The sequence below is a fragment of the Poecilia reticulata genome, linkage group LG7 (genome assembly GCF_000633615.1).
Source record: "Poecilia reticulata strain Guanapo linkage group LG7, Guppy_female_1.0+MT, whole genome shotgun sequence".
Classification (NCBI taxonomy): Eukaryota; Metazoa; Chordata; class Actinopteri; order Cyprinodontiformes; family Poeciliidae; genus Poecilia; species Poecilia reticulata.
The window spans coordinates 17666367-17689413 of record NC_024337.1 but is presented as its reverse complement, the minus strand read 5'-3'; the positions used below and the strand labels follow the sequence as shown (position 1 = coordinate 17689413).

The 23047-nt window shown below is 37.3% G+C and overlaps 2 protein-coding genes across 2 annotated transcripts in view; one reads left to right on the top strand and one right to left on the bottom strand.

The window, feature by feature from the left end:
- The window catches only part of LOC103467951 (G patch domain and KOW motifs-containing protein-like), a 57094-nt gene that overhangs the window by 1639 nt on the left and 32408 nt on the right, over window positions 1–23047 (top strand). Inside the window, exon 2 of the mRNA XM_017305650.1 lies at window positions 116–239. Within this exon, the coding sequence (XP_017161139.1) occupies window positions 116–239 (124 nt within the window). The remainder of the gene's footprint in view (window positions 1–115; window positions 240–23047) is intronic.
- Window positions 1–23047, bottom strand: part of magixb (MAGI family member, X-linked b) — a 76848-nt gene that overhangs the window by 46974 nt on the left and 6827 nt on the right. Inside the window, exon 2 of the mRNA XM_017305839.1 lies at window positions 13–302. Within this exon, the coding sequence (XP_017161328.1) occupies window positions 13–302 (290 nt within the window). The remainder of the gene's footprint in view (window positions 1–12; window positions 303–23047) is intronic.

Genomic DNA, 23047 nt, shown 5'->3' with positions numbered 1-23047 from the left:
AACTAGTCATACCTGGTGAAACAGTTTTGATACGGACAGGATGGGGGCAGGAGTTGAGGACTCCTCGAACATCTCCTAAAGTCATCCCCAGTACCGGAGTTCCCCCGATCTCTAGGATGATGTCTCCCACTGTGAGGCCGCCGCCGGGAGCCGACGTGACGAAAGGAAACTCTCCATAATCTGCTCCGCCACCAACCGCGACCCCCAGCTCTCCAGACGCGCCAAGCAAGGGGATGAAGGTATCCTGCACATTGGACCGCCAGTGCAGCTTCTTCACCGCTGTCTTAGACATGGCAAATGAGCTGGAGAGGAATAGAAAAAAGAGAGAGGGAAATGCAGTGTTAGCAGAAAGTGTCAGGCTGTCAATTACACAACAAGCGAGAGAAATAACCTGTGATTTTCAGTAACGTAACTTTTGCTACTTGTCGGTGTCTTCCGTCTGGAGAGCTGCACCATTTCACATCAGAAGGTGCAAAAGTCATGAATAATCCCGACGTTTTATGCCTGGGATATTTCAGATAAGAGGGTGCTGGACTTGAAATTCAGGAATAACGTCACATGGAAACTACGTCTTTGTTTAATGCAAACACATAACGGCCTCCAGAACATGTTCTGCAGCCGCCAGAATCAGAGACTTTCCCTTATGTTCACACCATTGGCTGTAGACTGACATGTTTACATGTAAACAGGCAGGACAGGAACTGGCGCACATTCCTGCGTGTTTACGGTCACATGGGAAAAATCTGTTAACATTTCAGGAATCTAGGCACACACATTTCTAAATATCTTAATTCAGCTAATTGCTAACGTTTGTCTTTGTCGCCATTTTGACGCTGTGAAGCTTACCGGAAATTTAATTTGCTGTAAACAACCATTTTCCACTGCGAACAAAGAAGAGCCAAATAAGACCGTTGTTAATGTTAACTTAATTTCTGCAAACGTGGCTAACACGGACTGAACGGCTAAGTTTACTTCCACCGCTGCTTTGCTAAGACTACAGGCGGACTACAATTCTAAAAACAGCGCAGAAAATTGACGTCATCGTTCACAACTTCTTCTGTTCGCTGATTGGCTCGGTAGAAAACGTACAGGTGGGAATCAAAATCAAGGGGATAAACCACAGATTGAGAAGCGAGATTTTAATCTGCTAACTAACATTTTTTTTGCCAACCCCCAGTGAAAATTACGGAGCCCCCTATGGGACATGGAGGATTTTTCTTCTTTTGCGTTCCCTCGCAATACTTTTGCGTTTTCTCGCAATGATGTGGCCATCATACTTTCTTTTTTAGTTGCTTTAAAAGTTGCATTGAAAGTCCATTAAAAGTGCCGGCTTTGCATTAAAGTGTTATTCTTGACAAAATAATGCAAAGTTGGCACATTTAATCGACTTTTAAGACAACCTTTAAAGCAACTTTGCATTGAAAGTGTCATTATTTACCAAATGACACTTCAGGACAACAGTCATTGACATTCACAAAGGCTCCTTCATGTTGTCATGTTTGTGACAGTGTCATGTTAGACTTGTGCACACACCGTCAAATAAAGTGTTACCAAATCTGGCAAAAATGCTTAATAAGTCGCTTTCATGTTTTTAGTAGCAGTGACTGTTCTCAACATTTCAGATGAAAGAAGCTCACAATGCAGTAAAAAATTGCTTTTTTTAAGTGATTATCTTTAACTCTGTGAAGAGTTATGTTTTAACTCTTAACAGAGTTAAAACATGTGAAGAGATAACAGAGTTATCTGTTTTCAATTACATTTGCAAAAAATGCTGTGGGATCTCACTTTTGAGGTGAGAAGTTAGAAACTAAAGTGGCAGAAATCTGCTGAAATGTGGCTCCTGAAGAGCAGCTGTGAGCTTGAGAGGCTGTAGACGTGGCTGACACGGTGAAGATCTGTTTGAGTCAGCCGTGATGTGACAGCTCTGATGCAAAACAACAGACGATGTTCCTCTGACGTGATCAGAGGAGCCCTGTCACCTTAACACAGACGAACAAACATGGTCGCAGATCAAAAAGGCAAACAAGGCGCATTGAAGAAAAGGTAGAAAAAGTTGGTAATTGAAGGAATGCTGCGAAATGTGGGGGGGAAACAGAAAAATTGACTCTACTTTAGCACTCAGCTGCATTACAAACAGAAGATGAAAGACACATTGTTTATTATTATAAATTACCATTAATTAAATGTTATGTCGAAGAATGGCAGCATAAAAGTTACTAATAAGTCATAATTTTTTTTACTGTTTATTTATATGACTGTGAGCTATAATTAACATGACAATAATTGTAAAAAAAAAAAAAATTCAGCCTGCAGCTGAAAGCTGTGACCAGGCTGTGCATGGAACGCTGAACCTGGGCGTTAATGCATGACAAAGAATGTGCGAGGCAAAAGTATTGAGGGCAGCTCACTCGTGAGTTAAAAATAATAAGATTCATGTGTAATTGTCCAGATATAGGGAAAATAAACTGCTAACTGTGACTAGACGTTTGAAGACTTAACAAACTGACACTCATCCAAGGGATTTAAAAGTGCACTATGGTGAAAGTACAACCACATCAGTAAATGAAACCTGACAAAAAATTTTAGTTAAAAAAAAATTATTCTGGCAAAGGGCAATAAATCAACTTAATCTATGAATTGAATTTTCTGTTTTGAAGATTTAGTTATTGGAAAATCATTTTTTTTCTTTTCTTTTTTCTTTTTCTTGTTTTTAGAATCAGTAGAAACCCAAATGGAAAAACGTGCAAAAATATGTAAAATATTAGTGTTAAATTTTTCTGTGTTAAAATATTCACACACTGTCAGTTCTCATCTGTTTTAGTAGATTTTAAAATTACGTATCTACTTCTAAAAACATTCCTTTCCCCTCTGTAAAACCTATAAGACGCCATTTTCTGTATTGCAATATAAAATAAATGTTTCTTTTATCCTAACCCTTTATTTTAACCAGCTGTGCAACACTACTCAAACACAGGCCTCTCTTTGAGTAGCCTAATAGTGTGGACCTGATAAGTCGATGTGTGAGAAGGACAGAATGTATCTAATCCTTTCCCCTTGACTGGCCCTTCAACAGGCGGAGCTGACAGAGATCCTGCTCCATCCTCTCTCCCTCCTCTCTGCTACACACATTAGATCCCAGGTGATTTGACCAGCAAACAAGGAAGAGAAATCATTTAAAACGATTTAAAAAATAATAATAGACATATATGAATCTTACATGCGAAGAGAATAGGGAGGGAGGAAAGGAAAAATGGAAGCACAAAGGTCGAAGAGAGATGGAGAGGCACGGCACAGCCTGAGGTTGGCATACGACTCATTTTATTGACCTTGCAAAAGAGCAGTTCAGAAATAAAACTAGACGCAGGTTCTGCTGCATCAGGAATCCCTGCAGGAAAAGTAAAAATTAAAAAACATGCATGTCATACTTTGTTTACTGTTAAAGCACAGTGGAATAAAAACACTAATAAACAAGTTTTTTATTCTTATCACATCCTCCGTGCCACACTGTGGCCCCATTCTTCCTCTGTCTGCCCCACTGTGAAGCCTTCTGCAGCAACATTGTCATCCTGCTTCCCAGAAGCCAATCTGCCATCTGCCCTAAAACAGAGCAGAGTAACCCTGCAGGTGCACCGCTTGCTACGAGAGGAAAATATAAGCTAAAGCAAATTAAATCACGCTTTAATTCACCATGCAATGTCGAGACATGTTCTGACAAATATGCTCCCCTGGGCTTCAACCTTAACAACGTAATTCTCTTTGTGCTCCATTTAAAGATTTCTCAGAACTGGTCAGCAGTACAGATTAAAATGTGGAATATAAATCATCTGATTGGTTTGGAGTATTATCCTCTCCTGCCTCTGTGCATATTTTTGCAGATGTGGTATGCATACATGCATTCGCCTGAGATTTTGCTGTCTTCTTGACCTCCCGGTGTCTGACGGGGGCTTAATGAGCCGCAGCCTGTCAGGTCCACAGACAGACCTGGACTCGTCCCCGCCACATTGACGGATGCCACAAACTGACCGAGCACGCTTGTTTCACCAATGTCTCTTCTAATTCGACGACAATAAGTTGTCATTCTTAAATACTGCGCTTTGTGAAGCTCAGATCGTTGAGCTCCAAACAATCTTAGCTTCTGTATTGCTGTAACAAGAAAACGTGTGACATTTAAAAGATGACAGGGTAAAATTATGACCTTCTATTTGCTGACTCACGCTCCTTTAAATAAAAAAAAAAAAGATCTACAGCTGTGCTTGTGCTCCTGTGAGGCACAGACGTGATTGGCTCTAAATGTGATATAGATCTTGTAATACGGACAATGATCTATGTTTGATTTTTATAGCCAGAAAGAGATTTCACAGGGTGATGTTTGTGTCAAAATCCAAGCATTTGTCCCTTATTTTTAAAACGGTTTATTAATTTATATGCTATTTTGAGAACAAGGAGACAGCAGAGAACAAAATACCGGTAATAACAAGAGAGAATGAAATCAAAAGAAAGAGAAAATAAGGATGAGAAGGATGAAAACAATGAGGTAAGAGAGTAATGATAAATGTTAGGGATGTGAGATAAGACTAAATAGGAGAACAGGGATGAGAGGGATGGGGGACAGCAATAAGGATAAGAGCAATGAGATTGAATAAAGGATGAAATGGATGAGGAATGGGAGGGATTGATTGGCCAGAGGGAAATATGGGAGAGAAATGGAGAAAAGCTAATGAGATGGTTGAGAAATGAGACTGAATCAGAGATGGGAGTGATGGGGAAATATGGACAAGAGGGATAAGTGGCGAGAGAAACAATAAACAATGTGCTTTTTTTCTGAGTGAGTCGGGTGTCAACATTTAAAGGTCTAGTTAGAAAACCATTATTGATTGTCAACCACATGTGAAAAACATATTTCACATTCAGGTTGAAAAATATCACAATCTGCTTGAGCAGATTCACAGCTACATCAACACGTCCCGGTTTCTATCTGCAGCACCAGCTGGGAAATGTTAAATTAAACTACAGTGTTAACATTTTTATTGAATGAAATTGTTTAAAGGTGACCTATGCTTCCTTAAACAGGCTAGGATAGGTCTATGGGCTATAAAAAACACGTTCATCACATTTTTTTGTGCAAAATCATTTAGATTATGAAATTTCAGTCTGGTCAGTTCAGCCTATTTTGAGATGTCTGTCACTTTAAACCAAATAAGCTGCTGCTGGCCACGCCCTGAACTCAAAGTTTACACTCGCATGTGAAAATGGCTGAAAACAGATGCGCAATTAGACAGCAGTACATCTTTGAACAGCATTAGTAGAGCCTTCTGCACAACCAACAAGAATGCAGCAGGTGGTTTCTGAATGATATGTTATGTTAATAAAATACTTGTCTTTTCCAGCAGCCATTGTACAGAACACACAATAGTAAAACCAGCTGACTAACGTGCTGGAGCTCTGCTTGGGTTGCTAGGTGATGGGGCAGTGCCCGTCAATAGAAGCAGCTCATTTTCCAGACACCAAAAAACTTTAATGTATTGCCAAAAAACAGTCTGGGTGCTTTTTTCGAAGCGCCTGGACAGAAGCAGTAGAGATCAAAATGAAAGCATAAAAAGATGCAAAATGTGAATTTAGCATAGATCCCCTGCAAAATCCAACGAAACTGTTTTCTAAACTGATTTAAACTTTAGAACCCAAGACTAAACTATGTTCCTCTTAAAATAGCAACACTTAATACATGCCATAATGGCTGTCATTAAGTATTTGACATGATATATAAGCAACACATTAATGGGATTAAGTGTTCAAGAAAAAAAATTTTGGAGTACTCTCTCTAAAAATATATATATTTTATAATGAGAAGTTTGTTAATCCTGATTTCTTACATAAAATGTGATTAAATCTAATTTGAAACTCATTAAGTACTCCTAAAATTATCCTTGTTTATGCATGTCTGGCAACGCTTGCACACAAACATGGACTTGACTCCACAAAATTCTCTTCATTATAGGCTATGTTCATAAGAGACCCAAACCCAGATATTCTGTGAAATCTAGCTCATTTATTTATTTATTTATGTATTTATTTACCGCGGTCGTTCACACTTCCAAATAAATGCGACTGTATGTGATCTCCCGTGTGAACTGCAAACGACCTGAAAGTGTCCCGCATGCGCAGTAGAGGGCGCAGTGTTTGCGGAAGTAAATGTGGATGCTAACGGTGGAGCAAAGCTTACAATTTTGAAGTTGTTGTCCGACTGGAGCAGCATATTAACAACTTAATCCTCATTATCGTCCGTCATGGTTGTTGTTTTTCATGCGTGTATCAGGACGCGGAATAGTGACGTTTGAAAAGCATCGACAAACGTCAAAGTGACGTGATGGTCAGGTTAAGATTCAGGTCACATTTGAAAAGATCCGATATCGGACTTAGGACCAGATATTCAAGCAGCCTTAGTCGCATCCGAGAAAGTCCGATCTGTGTTGTTCAAGCTGTCATGAAAAGATCAGATACAGATCGCATGAAGGTAAACAAAAAAGAAAAAAATTGAAATTGGGTCACTTCAGGCAGCAGTGTGAACGTAAACATAAAGTAGTGAAGAGTGAAGATAAATCTCTTTTGATCAAACATTAATATTCCAGAAATATTATGCATGTATGAAACACACCCTAAAAAATTCAGGCAGGCTGAGTTCCTTTTTTCTCTGTTTTTCACACAGCCGGATTCTGCTTTACACAACCTGACACTACCGACTGTCACCTAGCGGAGCTTTGCTCTCAGAAACGGAGGGAGAGGCAGCGGCGCACCGGGCTGATAATTGCCGCTGAGTGGTTCCTCGGTCGGGCGTGTCACAGATATCAGAAGGTTTTTCAGAGACGAGGAGCTGCAGGTGAGACTGAATGAGGAGAAGCTTGGTCTTTTTTCTGAAGCAGCAAAGTTTATGCTGCTGCATCACCTGCAATCTTAAAGTGAAAGAATTTTAACTAAACCGAATGGTTCAAAACTATTTTTGTAAGATAATCTGATTTCAAAGATTATGTATGGATGCCACTCTACAAATTTATTGATGCCTCAGGAAAAGACGTATAAAAAAATAAATAAATTCATCTTTTATTGCAGAAAATGTATTTATTCAGGGAAAGTCCAACTCAGGTCAGGCCTTTTGACTAGTGTTTTGCCAAATAGTTTTGAAAAATATTGACACTTTTGCATTTTATTTATTTGATCACAGTATTTTATTATGTTAATTAATAACTGTGAAGTACTTTGGTCAGCTGTTGTTTTTAAATGTGCTATATTTATTATTAAATATGACTGAACTGAAGCTGTTTTTAGTTAAAATTTCTATACAATTTTCTTTTTTTTTAAATTGGATAAGAGTGACTATAAGATAAAATTTTCCATAGGTTACAAATACAATTTCACACATAAGCCCATTTGTCTTAGCCACTTCTCAAAATGGGCAAGACAAGAGAACATGCCATTCAAGTAAGGCATATAAAATGCAACAAGAAAATCAGCAATAATGAAAACAATTCGAACTGTGACAAACAAGAATGAACAACAAATACGTTTATTTTGTTACCAAACATTAATATGTTTGATACCAAAAGGATGGTGAGAAAAGCAAATAAACTTTTGTGTGAGACTTTATTAAAAGATTCACTTATCGTAAAATGTCATATTTTACCCCACAAAGCCACGCTTTTACAACCTTATCCAATATCAGACTGTTAATTATTCAGGGCTTTTACTGGGGACGTTGTCCAACTAACAATGTCATTGTGGCTGAAGAGCTGCAGCCAAAAACGTCCAAACTCAATTTCCAAAATTGAGACGAGACGACTTTATTGATCCGAATAGGGAAACACTAGAGAAAACGAACAATGACACAGCACTACCAAAGTCACTGCAACTGGATTAAAGGTGACCTACTGCGCTTCCTTGAATAGGTTTCATTTTCTCCACAAAATCATTCTTAGATAATGTTTTGTTTAGCAATTGGACTGCAGTAGTAGAGACCCAAATGGAAGTACGAAAACATACAAAAACTGAATTTTACATAAAGGTCTCCTATAAATGCCAATCCACTCTGAAAAGATTAAGAACCATGAAATATGCTTACAAATTCCTCTATAAAAACTATAAAAATCGTAGATTCTAAAATCCTGAAATGAGTTTTGAAATTATGATCATACATAGTAAAAAGAAACATGCATAAATAACTAAAGAAAATATAAGTGAACTGAAGTCTATATTTAATTTGAACGACTAGTATAAAAAGTTATTGACAACAATATATTTATTTAAAATGAACATAAAGCTAGGGTTGGACAATATGGCTGAAAAATGTATCATAATACAATTGTTTTATATTGGGAGATATAGATAATTATTGATTAGTTGTTTTTTTTGTTTGTTTTAAATATCTGAAATACTACCAAATTGGTGGCTTGACCTTTCCAGTTTTATCCACAGTTTTCACTAAAGCCGTTGTTTTATTTTTAAGCAGTTATGAGGCAAAGTGGCGGAATTTTAAACTACAGCTGCTCCACAGGTTGTTGCTAGGCAACCAAAGAATGAGTTAGTTGCTAGGTAACCAGAGGGTGAGTGAGGCCAGTTGATTCCACCAGCTTAGCTTAAATGGTCGTAAGAGTTTGAGGGACTAAACCTTTTCCTTTGCCTACATCTCCCAGAATGCTGTGCAGTTCTGGATCAAATTATTGACATTCCATCAGATACAGTATATTTCCTATTGATATTGATCACTATCTCAATATACACTGCTCAAAAAAATAAAGGGAAGACTTAAGCACTTAAGTGAACACTTAAGTGTTCCCTTTATTTTTTTTGAGCAGTATATATTGCTATTGATTTATTGTTCAGCGCTATATAAGAATCAGAGCACCACACAATGTTTGCTAAATAGTTTCAAAAGAATATTATGGCAAAATAAATGTTATCCTGTGAGTAATCAATCTCATTAATGCTTGTGAAAACATTCTTCAAGTTATTCTGTTTTAATTCTTGAATAATTGAATCTGCCTGTTTGTTCTTTTGGACAAATTGTTGATCTAAATGCCAAACTTAGGGTTTCTAAACACACTTTTCCAAACAGGAGACTGAAATCACATTTTTATTTGCGCTTCATGTTGACGGTTTGTTATTTGCAGACCGGCTTTAAAAATCGAACCTAAAAAGGCCATCCACCCCCGTAAAACCGAGGTCTGCTCTGATTGGTCGACGCCACTGGCCTGAACAGACACAGGCCGCCGCTGCATGTCAGCTTAGCTGAAAATGAACAAATTGAGACAGTGATTCAGTGGATATAAATTAGAAAGTGGCCCAAAGCGTAGAATGAGTCATCTTCATTCTTAATTGCATTCCAAGAAATGACAAAACCCATTAGGACTAATATCTATAAAAAGACTTTTTTTCTCTTTGTTGGACCAAATGCTGGTTTATAAGTAAGCACAAGATGATGACTGAACATTTCAGGAAGGATATTTTTATTGTCTACAGTAGCGAACATAACAAAATTACTGTCTTTTCAAGCCAAACTGTAAGTATGGCTAAAAATAACAAACTGTCTGGATTACATGCATTACAGTCATAAACATCCGATTTAGGGGAACACAATATAGGATTTCAAGATTTCCAGCCCTATAAAAAGAGATTTTCGACCTTTAGGTCAGAGAAGAGCTGACAAACACATATCACGTTTCACCGGCGTCTTCACCAGCAGCGACAAGCTCAGGATCTCTGCAGAGCCCAAGCTTGCCCTCCACTGTAGTAACTTCAAACCAAAGAGTCAGGCAGTGTGGGTGTGACACACACACATATTTTACTTAGAAGCTACGCTTGGCTGTTTCTTCTTTTATTTTTACAGTGTAACTCTTTAGACACAAAGCATAAAACTTAGGCCAGAGGCGGTTATTATTCTGACTGCCTAGTATAAACAGCTGTGAAAATAACTCTACCATGAACTTTATAAACGCTTGTTTATATACTAAAAATATGTGGAAGAAGGTGCTTCGGTCAGATTAAACCAGAGTCTATGTGCAAAATAAAATAGTTGGTGTAAAATGTCCTCTGTGAAACATGGTGGTGACAGAATCATGCTGTGGTTTTCCTCCAGAACGCAGTAATTTCAGCAAAAAGTAGATCTGGAAAATCTCAGGAGGGCTGAATATCAATCCAAACTTTCTTCACATTTTCATTTACATAAAAAGCTGAATATTACATAAAAACTTTCCTGTCCTTTATTTACAACTTTTCAGTAAATCTATCACACATTGGAATATAACTGGACATACAAACTCATTGACTTATTAATATTTTTATATAAAGCATTGCTTTTAACTCTGTCTGCCTATTTAAATCTAATTTTTATACTTTAAGCAATTTTACACTTTTCTTTGTTAGCTACGATGGTGTAAAAAAGGAGGAATACATTTCTGCCAAAACTAAATCTCAGAAATTTTCGGGAAAAAGCTTGGAAATTTCTGAGTTAGAGAAGTTGAAAATTTGCTAAAAAAAAAAAAAAAAAAAAGACAGACAGACAAATAACAACACACAAAAAACAACAACAAAGAACTATTTTTGAGATAAAGCCCATAAATTCCCCCCCCAACCCCCAAAAAAAGAAAATTTCTAATTTTGAAAAGTTGACAATTTGCTTCAACAAAGAAAAAAACTCTGATTTTCTACAAAAGTTTGGACGTTTCCGAGTTTGAAGAGTTGAAAATTTGATAAAAGAATAAACTAAAATAACCCAAAACAAAGTATTTTTTTTAGATGACATTTTGAGATTTCCTACAAAAAACTCAGAAATTTTGAGAAAATTTTAAATTTTAAACTTTTGGAAATTTTCTGAGTTTCAAATTGGAAACATTTTACATTTGAAACTCAGAAATGTTCTGAGTTTGGAGAGTAAATTTGCTAGAAAGAAAAAAATCAAAGAACTCCTTGAGATAAAACCTTCTGAGTTTCAAAAGTAAAAAAGTTTCCAATTTGAAACTCAGAAAATTTCCAAACGTCAAAAATTAAAAATTTTCTCAAAGATTTCTCAGATTAATTTCAAAATTTCTGAGTTGGTTTTTTTTTCTAGAAATTTTATGAGATTAATCTCAAAATTTCAGAGATTTTTGTGAAAATCTACTCTTGGTCCTAATAGTCATCTCACATACTACTACCAACAAATCAATGAATCAATGAATCAATTAGTCAGTCAGTCAGTCAGTCTGTCTGTCTGTCTGTCTACCTACTTTCTAGTGATTAGTATAAAAACCGGTGATGAGTGAAATAAATTTATTTCATGACAAATATAACTAAGCCGTAATTCCAGGTTTCTTGTTGAACTGCTAATTTATTAAAGTTACATTGATTAATTTTGTAATAAAGTTAAATATTTCAATGTCAAATTAAATCAATGAAGTTGAAGCAAGAGGGAATATGTTTTGACACTGGACCACATAATTTTCTTGAAAGACATTCAAGCAAAAAAAGGAGTTTACACCATACGCATTAATTAAGATAAATGAGTAATTGAATTACTTTGCTTAAATTGGTTCTACCAAGGTTGTGAAAACAACAGTTTGCTCTGGCAGATTTATTTCAAGGTAAAGCCTAAAGTGCACACTGTTCTACTGAAAGAGTTTTTCTAGCAATAAATGGAAATTAACCAATTTTTTTATTACATTTTTGCTCCCAGATATTATAAGAAGCAGGAAAAGCAATTATTGAGATGCACAATTACTCTCTGAGACTGTTATAAATCCAGGGCACTCACAAATCCACTCCCTGCCAGGGAGTCGCATGTTCAGCTGGCGTCGAGCCAAGACAATAAAAAAGAAAAGCTATTTTTATTTAAGCATCCTCACAGAGAAGAAGGGTGAGCAGAAATACAAATGTTTGATTTTATGTTCAAAAGCTGTTTTAAAATGGTGTTTTTGAGTGCAGCGTTGTGTCCAATGAACAGATATTTCACCTTTTTTCCCTCCATTATCAATAGAAAGTGTATAAGTGGAGGAAGAAAGCTCCGACTGTCAGCTCTCGTGACTCTCCGCATGTTCCCGATGTCTATCTGGATGCCGGGCCTCATCCTCATCAAAGCCAACGCTCAGCTTGTAGATCACTGGCTGACATAATCGGCTTTGACCGCAGCACAGTTTGTACAACTTTGGCAAAGGTGAGGAAACTTTTAACACAAGCAGATTTCGTTGTGAAATGTTTCCCTAATCAAACTGTGTTTGTGTGCCAGTATAAAGGTATAAAGTTTAGTGGAAATTTTGGTATTTTAAGGACGAAAATGGCAATACTTCTTCAAAATAACATTTTTCCGAATCAATTTCTTTCAAGGCTGCACAGTGGCGCAGTTGGTAGAGCTGCGCCACTGGTTGCCTGGTTGCCTTGCAGCAAGAAGGTTCTGGGTTTGATTCCCGGCCCCGGTCTTTCTGCATGGAGTTTGCATGTTCTCCCTGTGCATGTGTGGGTTTTCTCCAGGTACTCCGGTTTCCTCCCACAGTCCAAAAACATGACTGTCAGGTTAATTGGCCTCTCCAAATTGCCCCTAGGTGTGAGTGTGTGTGCATGGTTGTGTGTCCTGTGTGTCTTTGTGTTGCCCTGCGACAGACTGGCGACCTGTCCAGGGTGACCCCGCCTCTCGCCCGGTACGCTAGCTGGAGATGGGCACCAGCAACCCTCCCGAACCCACTAAGGGATAAGGGTGTAAGAAAATGGATGGATGGATGGATGGATGGATGGATGGAATTTCTTTCAATAAAAAACTTATGAAATTTACAAAAATATTTCAGGTGTGTGTCTGTGCCTGGTGAAGTTTTGGTTAAAACATGTTTCATTCAATGGGCAGAAAATTCTGAAATTTTACTCAAACAAGAGTAGCAATACTTCAAAATATAATTACTGAAGTAAAAGTAAAAAGTACAACATGGTAAAAATAAACATAAACATAATGTAATTGAGTAAATGTAACTAGTTACTACCCAGCTTTGACGGTATGTGGTAAGAAATCCTGTAATATTCAGTAATTTATTTGATGCTTAAGCATCAAATAAAAGAGAACCGAGAACAGAAACTTGAGGAACCCCGCTAGCCATTTTTGTTTAGTCAGATTCTAGGGTTTGAACTGGCAACCCACCGGCTGCACAGCAAACGTCTACCACCATCACCCAGTTTGGGCAATTACAGCTTCACAAGGTCAAGGTTAGTTTGCGTAGCATGTTTCTCTAAATTTAGATGAAATAATAATTTGAAAACTGCCTTTCTCTGTTTGTTTACCTGAATAACAACATAAAACTGAAAGGGCACAATACATTTCCAGGCCAGTGCACGTTACTTGTGCTCCAAATTATGTCTACAGTAATACAATAAACTAAAATCAATCAGTTTAGCTAGAGTGCTGTTTCATTTTCTGGAAGCCTTTCTGTATTTTATGTGTGTGTAACTGACAGCCCAATGCAGTGCAAGGCTGTCTTCTCTAAATGTGAATTTTGGTGGATATTGATGGACTGACTGTGTTCTGTCAGCTAAAAATGTGACCAGAATGTCTAAGGCTTCATTTGTCCCTCAGCGAATACTGGCAGTGAATAAACAATCGAAAAGGACTGGGATTCTTTTTACACTAGCAAACCTTTTTATATACGGTTTCAAAAAGAAAACGATTTATTTCTGGATTAATTGCCCACCCACTGTGACTTTAAATCAAGCACACAAGTGTTACGGGATGTCGATTATTTATATAAGAAAAATGTGTTCACATTTCACCGGCAGGGATTGTGCCACAATAGTGAGTTCAAAAGATTTATGGAGGAGAATGTGGCGACATTTAATGCTGGAGTCTTTGGAGATTAAACCTCTGCAGACGCTACAAATCATACAGAAGAGCAAATAGTGGCTAATGGATGAATGGATGAGGAAGATGAGAGGGACTAAAAGGGGGRATGAGAGCCAAAAAGCAGGTATAGATGAAGGATGAGGTCTTTGGGACAACGAAGGAAGATTTAATGAGGAGTGAAAGGATGAGGAATTAGAGATGAGACTGACAAAGGATGAGCGGGTTAGTAATTGGGAAAAACTAGTGTAAGAGGATTAATAGTGAATGAGGGATGAGGTAATGGAGATAAGAGTGGCATTATTAAAGTGGACCTATTATGTAAAATTCACATTTTGCATGTTTKTGTAATTCTATTTTAATCTCAACTGTTTCTAAAAACAACCCAAGCACTTTAAAAAAACAATGTTTTTTGGTGTCTGGAAAACAAGCTGTTTCACAAACCTCCCAGTTTCAATCTTTGGGCATTGATCCGTTGCCCCAGCCAACCCCAGTCCCGTTGCCTAGCAACGTAAATTGAGTTCCTGTCAGCTGATTTTACCGCTGTATGCGCTGTACAATGGCTGCTGGAAAAGACTAATGTTTTGTTGTTGACTTACCATTCAAAAACCACTTGCAGCATTCCTGTTGGTTGTGCAGGAGGCTCCACTTCTGCTTTTCAAAGCTGAACAGTTGTATAATTGCACATTTGTTTTCAGCCATTTGCATATGTGAGAGTTGGGGGGCGTGGCCAGCAGTAGATTATTTGGATTTAAATAATCCAAATAGGCAGAACTGAGCAAACTAAAATCTAATTATCTAGCAATGATTTGGGCAAAAAAACGTTTTGTAGACAATAAACCTATATTAGCTTGTTCAAGGAAGAATAACATGTCACTTTTAATGGTGTGGAATACTAGATGAAACTGACTGATGGATGAGAAGGACGATAGAATGAGGTTTAGAGGGTTGGACATTACTGAGAGATGGGAGGAATAAAAATGAATAAAAGTAACATTTAATTTAAGATATGGGATTGAATCAAATTGTTGTAGGAATAATGATGAGACATAGTAGAAGCAATGAAGAGCTGAGAATGCTTGACAGAACATGAACAGGTGAGTCRGGTAAAAATAGACTGCTGTGTTGTTAGAGGTGTGATTAACGTGAGACCCTCTTTGTGCTTTTGGTAGTTTTTATTAGTTGTACCAAACAGATTTTTAACAGATCAAAGATCAATGTGCTTCTCATCAGCTACTAGCTACAAATGAAGACGAGACACAATGCTTTGGAARTGCACCAGTTTAACCATTTACGCTCTAATATATTCATCCAAAGAGTTCGTACAATTAATTAATGTTTAATTTCAATAACTGGAAAAACTTAAAGCTCCGTGTTTTAAGTTCAATATCGACTTTAATCAACTCAGGAAAATCCTTGATATCCGATCAAAGCATCTACTTTTTATTAGTGTCTTAATTACTTTTTAATTAGTTTGATAATTGTAGAATCTTTAAACAAAACATGTCCTGGATTTGCCTTTATAAAAGATAAATTACATTTCATGTCGTTTTTAGGAAACGCATAAATTATCTTTAATATTAACACATTTCTAAGACTTCTAACCTGTACTATAATAAAAACAAACTTTGTTCTAGAATTGTAATGATCCAGATTATTTATTAATCTTTTTATTTTGTGCTAATTTTAACAGTGGGTCAGGGGTGTCCAAAGTGCGGCTCGGGGCCCGTTTGTGGCCCTCGGACTGATTTGTTTGGCCCTCCACATGCAACTCAAGAATGATTCAACTTTGTCCCATCTGTCACAGGAGCTTTATGCAAATGGGGACTTTTTATTTGTAATAAGAGTAAAATTATAATCAACATAATTTCCTTACAGTGAAAAATGTTAAATACAGCACAAAGTTTTTGTTTTTTATTACAAAGTTTTTATAATAAATAGAACCAGGAGTTTTACTGAAAATTGTTGTTAATCTAATTTATTAAACTTGGCTAAATATAGCAAGCATTTTGAAAACAAAAACAAAAAACAAATCTTGTATAAATTTTAAAACTTAGATGCTTTTTTTAAAAAAATACAGCAAAATTCTTTTTACATATTTGGATTTTTACTAAAAGAAATTAAAAAATACTACTTTTGCTTAACTCTAKGGTTTTTTTTTACTTTCAATTTGACGATTTTGATTGATGTGGCAAAATATTTGGACACCCCTGTGCCTGTTTTAAAATGTTTAAAAAATAGCTGAAAAGATGCGACATTAGATCAATTAAATCTATCAGTCAAAGCCTAATTTGCAGTGGAGACATTTTAGGGTAAATAATGATTAGAGGAAATATATTTTCTGTAAAGGAAGGTCGACTCATCCCTGAAACTTGTGATGAAGCTCGCTGCTGCTGCTAATCCTTTAGCGTCTTCCTGTGTAAACGCAGAGGGTCAGCCAAGTAAAGCATCTTAAATAACCACAGGCCCTACATTCGTTTGAAATTAAATACAAGTGGAGAGGCAATCAGACGGAAAAACAAACTCGGAGAAGTCTCCCGGCTCGGCAGCGTCTCCTTTTGTGTTGGCGCTCTGACTTCTCCCTCCCAASATTTACACTGGAGCAACACGAGTAACGTGGGGTGTAGTAAACCCTCACTGACGCTCGCTCACTTTCAAATCTAGGACACGGGACTGCTCAACACAAAACAGATAGCAGTGACAGATTTAGAAATAAAAGATTAAACGCGAGTGAGCTGAGAAACACACAGAAAAATATCCTCGTTCCGTCATTTACGGAGGCGTTCTGCTCGCCAACAGGGCCGGTAAAAGCATTTCTGGGTCCCTGAGCAGCTTTTTTTGGGTGGCCCCCATAGCAACATGTCAACACCAAACAATTTATCATTTCTACGCTACTTTATGTGTGTAACACACCTTCTATCATTAGCATAATTTGTAATTAGCATTATTATAACTATTGATTTTAACCTTACGGGAGTAACTAAGTAAGAAAAATAATTTGGATTTTGAAATGCAGAGTGGTATTTAAGTGTGCCATTTTGTTTTAACTATTTGAAACACTAAATTTAATATCTTATATTCCCCAACAGTGGCAATAACAGGAAGAGATTAATCCTTATTATCTATAAAAAAAATACAGAAATTGTTTTTCCATATTTAATAGCATTTAGTTTGAAATTTTCAATGTTATTTGATATTCATATACAGCTTTTAATAGGTTGCTAAAAATGATCAGTTTCTCTTATTTTAGTCTATAGGAAAAACTTTGAGTAAAATGAACATTCTACTAACAACATGCCTCTAAAATTTAAAGCAAAAATKTTGTATTTATTTGTAGAAAATGAGAAATGGTCCAAATAATGAGAAAGATGCAGAGCATTCCCTAACCCTCAAATAATGCAAAGAAAACAAGTTCATATTAATTTAGAAACAACAATACTAAAGTTTTAACTCAGGAAGATTTCAGGAATCAATATTTGGGGAATAATCAGGAGGTTTTCAGTCGGGTTCAGTGTGGTGGGCTCTTAGTTTTTTTCAGAGCTGTATGTATTTTCCATCATGCCAGTTTGGTGCTCTTGGGGCCCCCTGGTGGCATGGAGGACCCTATATAGCCGGTAAGCCTGCGTTGCTTTGGGCTGGCCCTGCTCAATAACACCCCCAATCAGAAGATAGAAAGTCTGCAGCACATGAAATAAAAAGTACAGTCGTTGCTGTAAACCCATAACCTACAACGGTGTGGGATTTAAAGCTGCTCTGGTGTTGACCACAACAATATTTAATCATTGATGAGCACAAATGTTTGCAGACACACCTGGAAGGATCACAGCCGCCCCCTAACGCTCCCTGTGRGGAAACTGTATATTTAGAGTCAGGGGATCAAGGTCAAGGCAGGGGGAATGCAGCACAGCGTGCACTTCTTTTATCTCTGCAGAAAACCAGCAGGACAAGAGGGCTTCTTTTACCCCACAAACATTCCTACGCCTTCAACTTGTTCACATTTTGCTTCATTACAGCCTCTAGTTTCAATGTATTTTACTGTAATACATCGACAAAAAGCAGCGSATAACATGGCGGATCGATAATTTCTATATCAAGATAAAATTTCTACTTTAGTTTCAGATTTAATTTTAATTTTGAATTTCAGTTTCTCAACTCTACCTCAGAAGAGATTTTGCTTTAATTTGCTCTGAAATAATACCTTGTTTTGTTTTTTTTTTTTAGGAAAAATGAACTCAAATCATGTTATTAAAGTATTTTGTAGATATCTACTAACTTTGTCCAMATTCTGCCTTGATTTGAACAAAACAATTTGAATTAAATATGGTTTTAGATGGAAGTTTTCTTTATTTTATTATTTTAATTAATAATTTAAAAAGGTAGATTTAACAGCTTCATGGGACATTTAATTACTTAATTGCACATTTCAGCATTTCATGATATATTTAATTATTTACTGATGTGTTTAATAAATTATTTATGTATTTAACTATTTAGTGGTAAATTAAATTATTTAATGACATTTTTAATAATGTAATGCATTATGAAATTACAAAAAAACATAAAGGTCAAAAGTTTCAGTATTGATATCAACAATACAGGTTTTTTATTAACTTGTTGTTATAATCGCACTTTTCTACTGCATAAATATGAAGAATGAAAACCATAAATTAACGCATGAATAATTCCTTTTTACTTAACCACATCAAATATGGAAATAATTGCCTTCAGAAGTCACATAATTAGTAAATAAAAACTACTTAATCCCAGCTCACACACAAGGCTGGCCAAAGTTAAAACAAGTTTAGGTTATAAAATTATATCCCACACTGCAAAATCACAAAATGTTACTTGGTAATTTTTGCCTAGTTTCTAGTGCAAGTATGTTAGTAAACTTGAAATGAACAAAACTGACTCACAAGTAATTTTTCTGCAAGATAAAGGAGCTTGTTTTAAGTAAATAACTTCTTAGTATTGATAAAAAAAAATAAAAGTACTAGTTCCACTGGCAGATTATTTCACTTAAAAACATGAAAAAATATCAAAATGGCCCAGTCAAAGTCCACAGTCTGAATCTAAATGTGCAAAACTGGTACACATAAATCACAAAAGACTTGGTTCTTCAAAGTACTGACTCAGGGAGGCTCAATACAAATGATCAGACCTTTTAGTAAAAGTATTACCTACTGTTGATAAATAAAATCCGATGTTTTTGGTTGTAATGTGACAAAATATGAAACTTTAGTTGGTAACTCAGTGGTTTACTCCCCTGCCTGCCATCCCAGATCAGCTCTCATCAGGACGAAGTGCCGTTTTAATTAAACGGAGCAGATCGGCTCCTCGACTATCTGGTGGATAAGAGAGGCGGAGCGCAGCGAGAGAGAGATTAGGAAAATTAAAGGTGGATGAAACAGAAAATAGATACAGCCTGGGAGGAAAAAGAGAACAAACACAGAGAGGCACGCTGCAGCCTCATAAAGGAACGGCTAAAATCATAATAACAAACTGAATAATTCAGCAGCGAATGGGGGAAAGGTTCAGTTCACTATAATGAGCGTTTTTGTGAGGTCGTAGTTTTGTAACCTAAGCAGGCCTTTTGAGCGCGTGGCTGTGTGTGAGTCGGAGAGATACTGCTGATTCAGTGGGGATGGATGAAGGTGACCCTGTGCTGCTCCTGCCGCCTGTCTCTCCTCCACATATTGATCCTAGTTGTCCAACTCAGATCTCACTCAAGGATACACTCATTGCCTCCTTGACATTTCAAACACGACAGTGTGAAAGCTGTAACTCCATGCCTGGTCATTGAGGAGTTGCTGATCTGCCAGCTAAGTTAGAGCAAACCACAAAATGCAGTTCAGTTAATCAAAATTTAGGGTGCATTCACACCAGCCCTGTTTTGATTTGCTTCAATAAAACTTACGTTTGTTTCGCTAGAAAGTCTGTTTTTTTTCTTGTGAACTCTGTGTCGAACTCTGGTCTKCCTAAAAACTTCAATCTTTGTTTGGTTGAAGTGAACTCTGATTCGGTTTGAATGCATATGTGTATGCAAAGAGGACCAGAGAAGCTCCAAAAGCAGGAAGAGGACTACAGTGCAGGGCATTTTGGGTAAATATAACCAAAACAAACATGCAAGTCCAGGGCGAGCGTGAGAAATGGTTTGTGGTCTTTTCCCACTATCACTAAAATCTGACGCTAATTTTTGTTTATATTTCGTGAAGAAGAAAGTTGCGCTCTGTGTCTTCTTCAGAGGTTTTCATGTCGTTTCCTTTAGTAGTTCTTGGTTCAGCACCCCCAGTGGCGAGGAGGGAACCTGTGTTTTTCATTTAGTTTGGATTGTTAAGACTCAGTGCAATGTGAAAGCGAACCACAGCGGCTGAAAATGTAACAAATGTTGCAGTTTTGGTCCTTCATCGAACCAAGTGTACCAAACTATTGGGTGCAAAAACACCCTTAATTTGGTTTGGTTGATCAAAACTTAGGGTGCATTCACACCAGCCCTGTTTAGTCCACTTTAATCAAACTTTAGTTCATTTGTCTCAAAAGTCTGGTTCGTTTGGTGAGGTGTGAATGTGCAATCAAACTCCGGTCTACCTAAACACTTCAACGATGGCTTGGTTGAAGTGAACTCTGGTGCAGTTCCAATCAGCGGACCAAAGACCGCTCCAAAAGGAGGAGGCACGCTATGGCACAAGGCATTCTGGGCAAATATAACCAAAACAAACATGATAGTCCTGCTCTAGAGGGAGAAATGGCTTGTGGTTTTTACCCAAAGACAAAGGAGAAATCCTACAACTGCTCATATCTGATGCTACATTTTGTTTGCTCATATCTGATGCTACATTTTGTTTGCTCATATCTGATGCTACATTTTGTTTGCATTTTGTGAAGAAAGAAGTTGCGCTCATGTCTTTTTCAGAGGTTTTCAAGCCGTTTCCTTCAGTAGTTCTTGGTGTAGCGCCCCCACAGGTGAGGAGGGAAACAGGTTTTTCAATTAGTTTGGATTGGGTGACACAGTCCAGTGTGATAGCAAACCACAGCGGCTGAAAATGTAACAAATAGTCCCAAATCGAACTCAGTCTACTAGATTTTCAAGTGTGAAAACACCTTTAATCTGTAAATATGCAAGCACATGACGCCACACTTCTGGCTCGGATGTGTTGTTGTTTTCATACCAGACTGCACACAAACAGTTGAGAACTAAGAATAGAGCAGGCTACAACTGCAGCATTCAAATGCAGTGGCTGGGAGCAAAGGTTTGGACCACATATGGGAGAATGTGCCTGCGTAGACCTGCACCGTCAAGGGTAAACTACCACACACACACACACACACACACACACGCTTTCACCTCACCTCAAAACAGCAGCATGAATATGCATGATGCCGAAGGACGCAGGAGAAACATAATTAGACAATCAACAACTCCCAGATGACACGCATTACTACGACAGACGGGATGTGCCCCTCACTTCATCCTCCCCTCTTGTTAGCAGTAAAAAGCCGAGTCGTGCTCATACGTCAACACGAATTCCCACTTACTAGTGGCTCAAACTTGGGCAGAGAGCTGGAACGAAGCAGAAAACAAACAGAATAAAAGCCGGAGGTTCGGCACAGCAAAGGATGGGAGCCGCATGTGAAGACAAGCCAACATGAAATGTAACTCCTCCTCAAATTAATTACAGAATTAATGCTTCAGATTCAGAGCAGACACTTTGAAATGAGCCGAGACACACCTTAAAAAACAGACAGCAACACACACACACACCTCTCACCCTCACACTGCTGCAAGGCACTCTGGTGCACGCTCCTTTGCACGCACGCACGCACACCTGGCTGCGAAGTACACAGTATACATTTGAATGTGTGAGTTATTGCTGGCAAAATGGGAGCAGGTGTGCCGAACAAAGGCTTCTGTTTAGGTTTCATTAAGCCAATTTGTGGAGGAGATTGGAAATTTAAAACAAATCCAGGAACGGGATCAGGAAAGTCGCAGAAGCTTTTTAAGCATTCATATGGACTAACAGAACCAGCGACTCGACCGACCCGCTTCCTGCATAGCGACACTTCCTCACATTATTAAAGATAGTTTTCTGCATATTTTTAGCATTTATTTATCTTAATTTAGTGTCAACCACAGTAGTTACCGTAAAGCGTTTGCTTTAAATTATTTTTACCTTTTTCTGATTATTGTTTTTCTTAAATTTACATTTACATCTTTATTTAATTGTACAATTTTCAGAAGATATTACTTTCAAAACTAATAAAAGGCTTAGTTATTATTGTTGTTGTTATATGGTTAATATGTTCCAATAAAGCATTTAAAATACTGTTCCCATGTATTTTAACACATAATGTTCCTTTGCAGATCTGCTTTTTTTTTTTAGAAAATTAAAACAAAAGTTCATCTCACCAAACTGGAATATTACCAGAAATTTCCTTCTGATGGGGTTCGTTTGTCAGATTAAAAATACCTTTAAGCAGGTATTAAACACAGCTTTCATTAAGCTGACATTTCTGTCCTGAAATGTTTTTTTTATTGGTCTGATGTAATATTTTAATCTCCTAAAAACAGGAATAAAAGCTTAAAAACAGGAGTTTCTTGTGTAACAAATCTACATGTTTCACTTAAACAACTGAACTTTTCCATTACATTTAGACGATCAAGTAACTGTGTGATTTTTAAAACAGAAATATCAGCTTAAACTGAAARGTTTGTACATGCACTGACCAATAAATGCGCTTATGCTTAAATTATTTCACCATTCTCACTGAACTGCAGGTCAGATAAGTTAGCAAGCCGATCAACTAAAGCAAWATCATGTTCATTAAACTAGTTATCTTGTGAACTTTTTAGCTTTACCACACTTTTTCCTTCCATTGAACTTTTCATTACKGTGCTTAAGTGGTTAATATACAACTCAAATTACCAAGTTTTCAGTTTATTCAGGAAACAACCCAATAAAATGACCTGGGATAAAAACAGATTTAGCTGGGATGGCAGGACAATAAGAGGGAAGCATCACTACTATTAATAATAATAGTCATCCATTTTCTATACACCCTTGTCACTTAATRGGGTCGGGAGGGTTGCTGGTGCGTCTCCAGTTAACGTTCTGGGCGAGAGGCAGGGTACACCATGGACAGGTCGCCAGTCTGTCGCAGGGCAACACAGACAAACACCCATGCACACACTCACACACCTAGGGACCAATT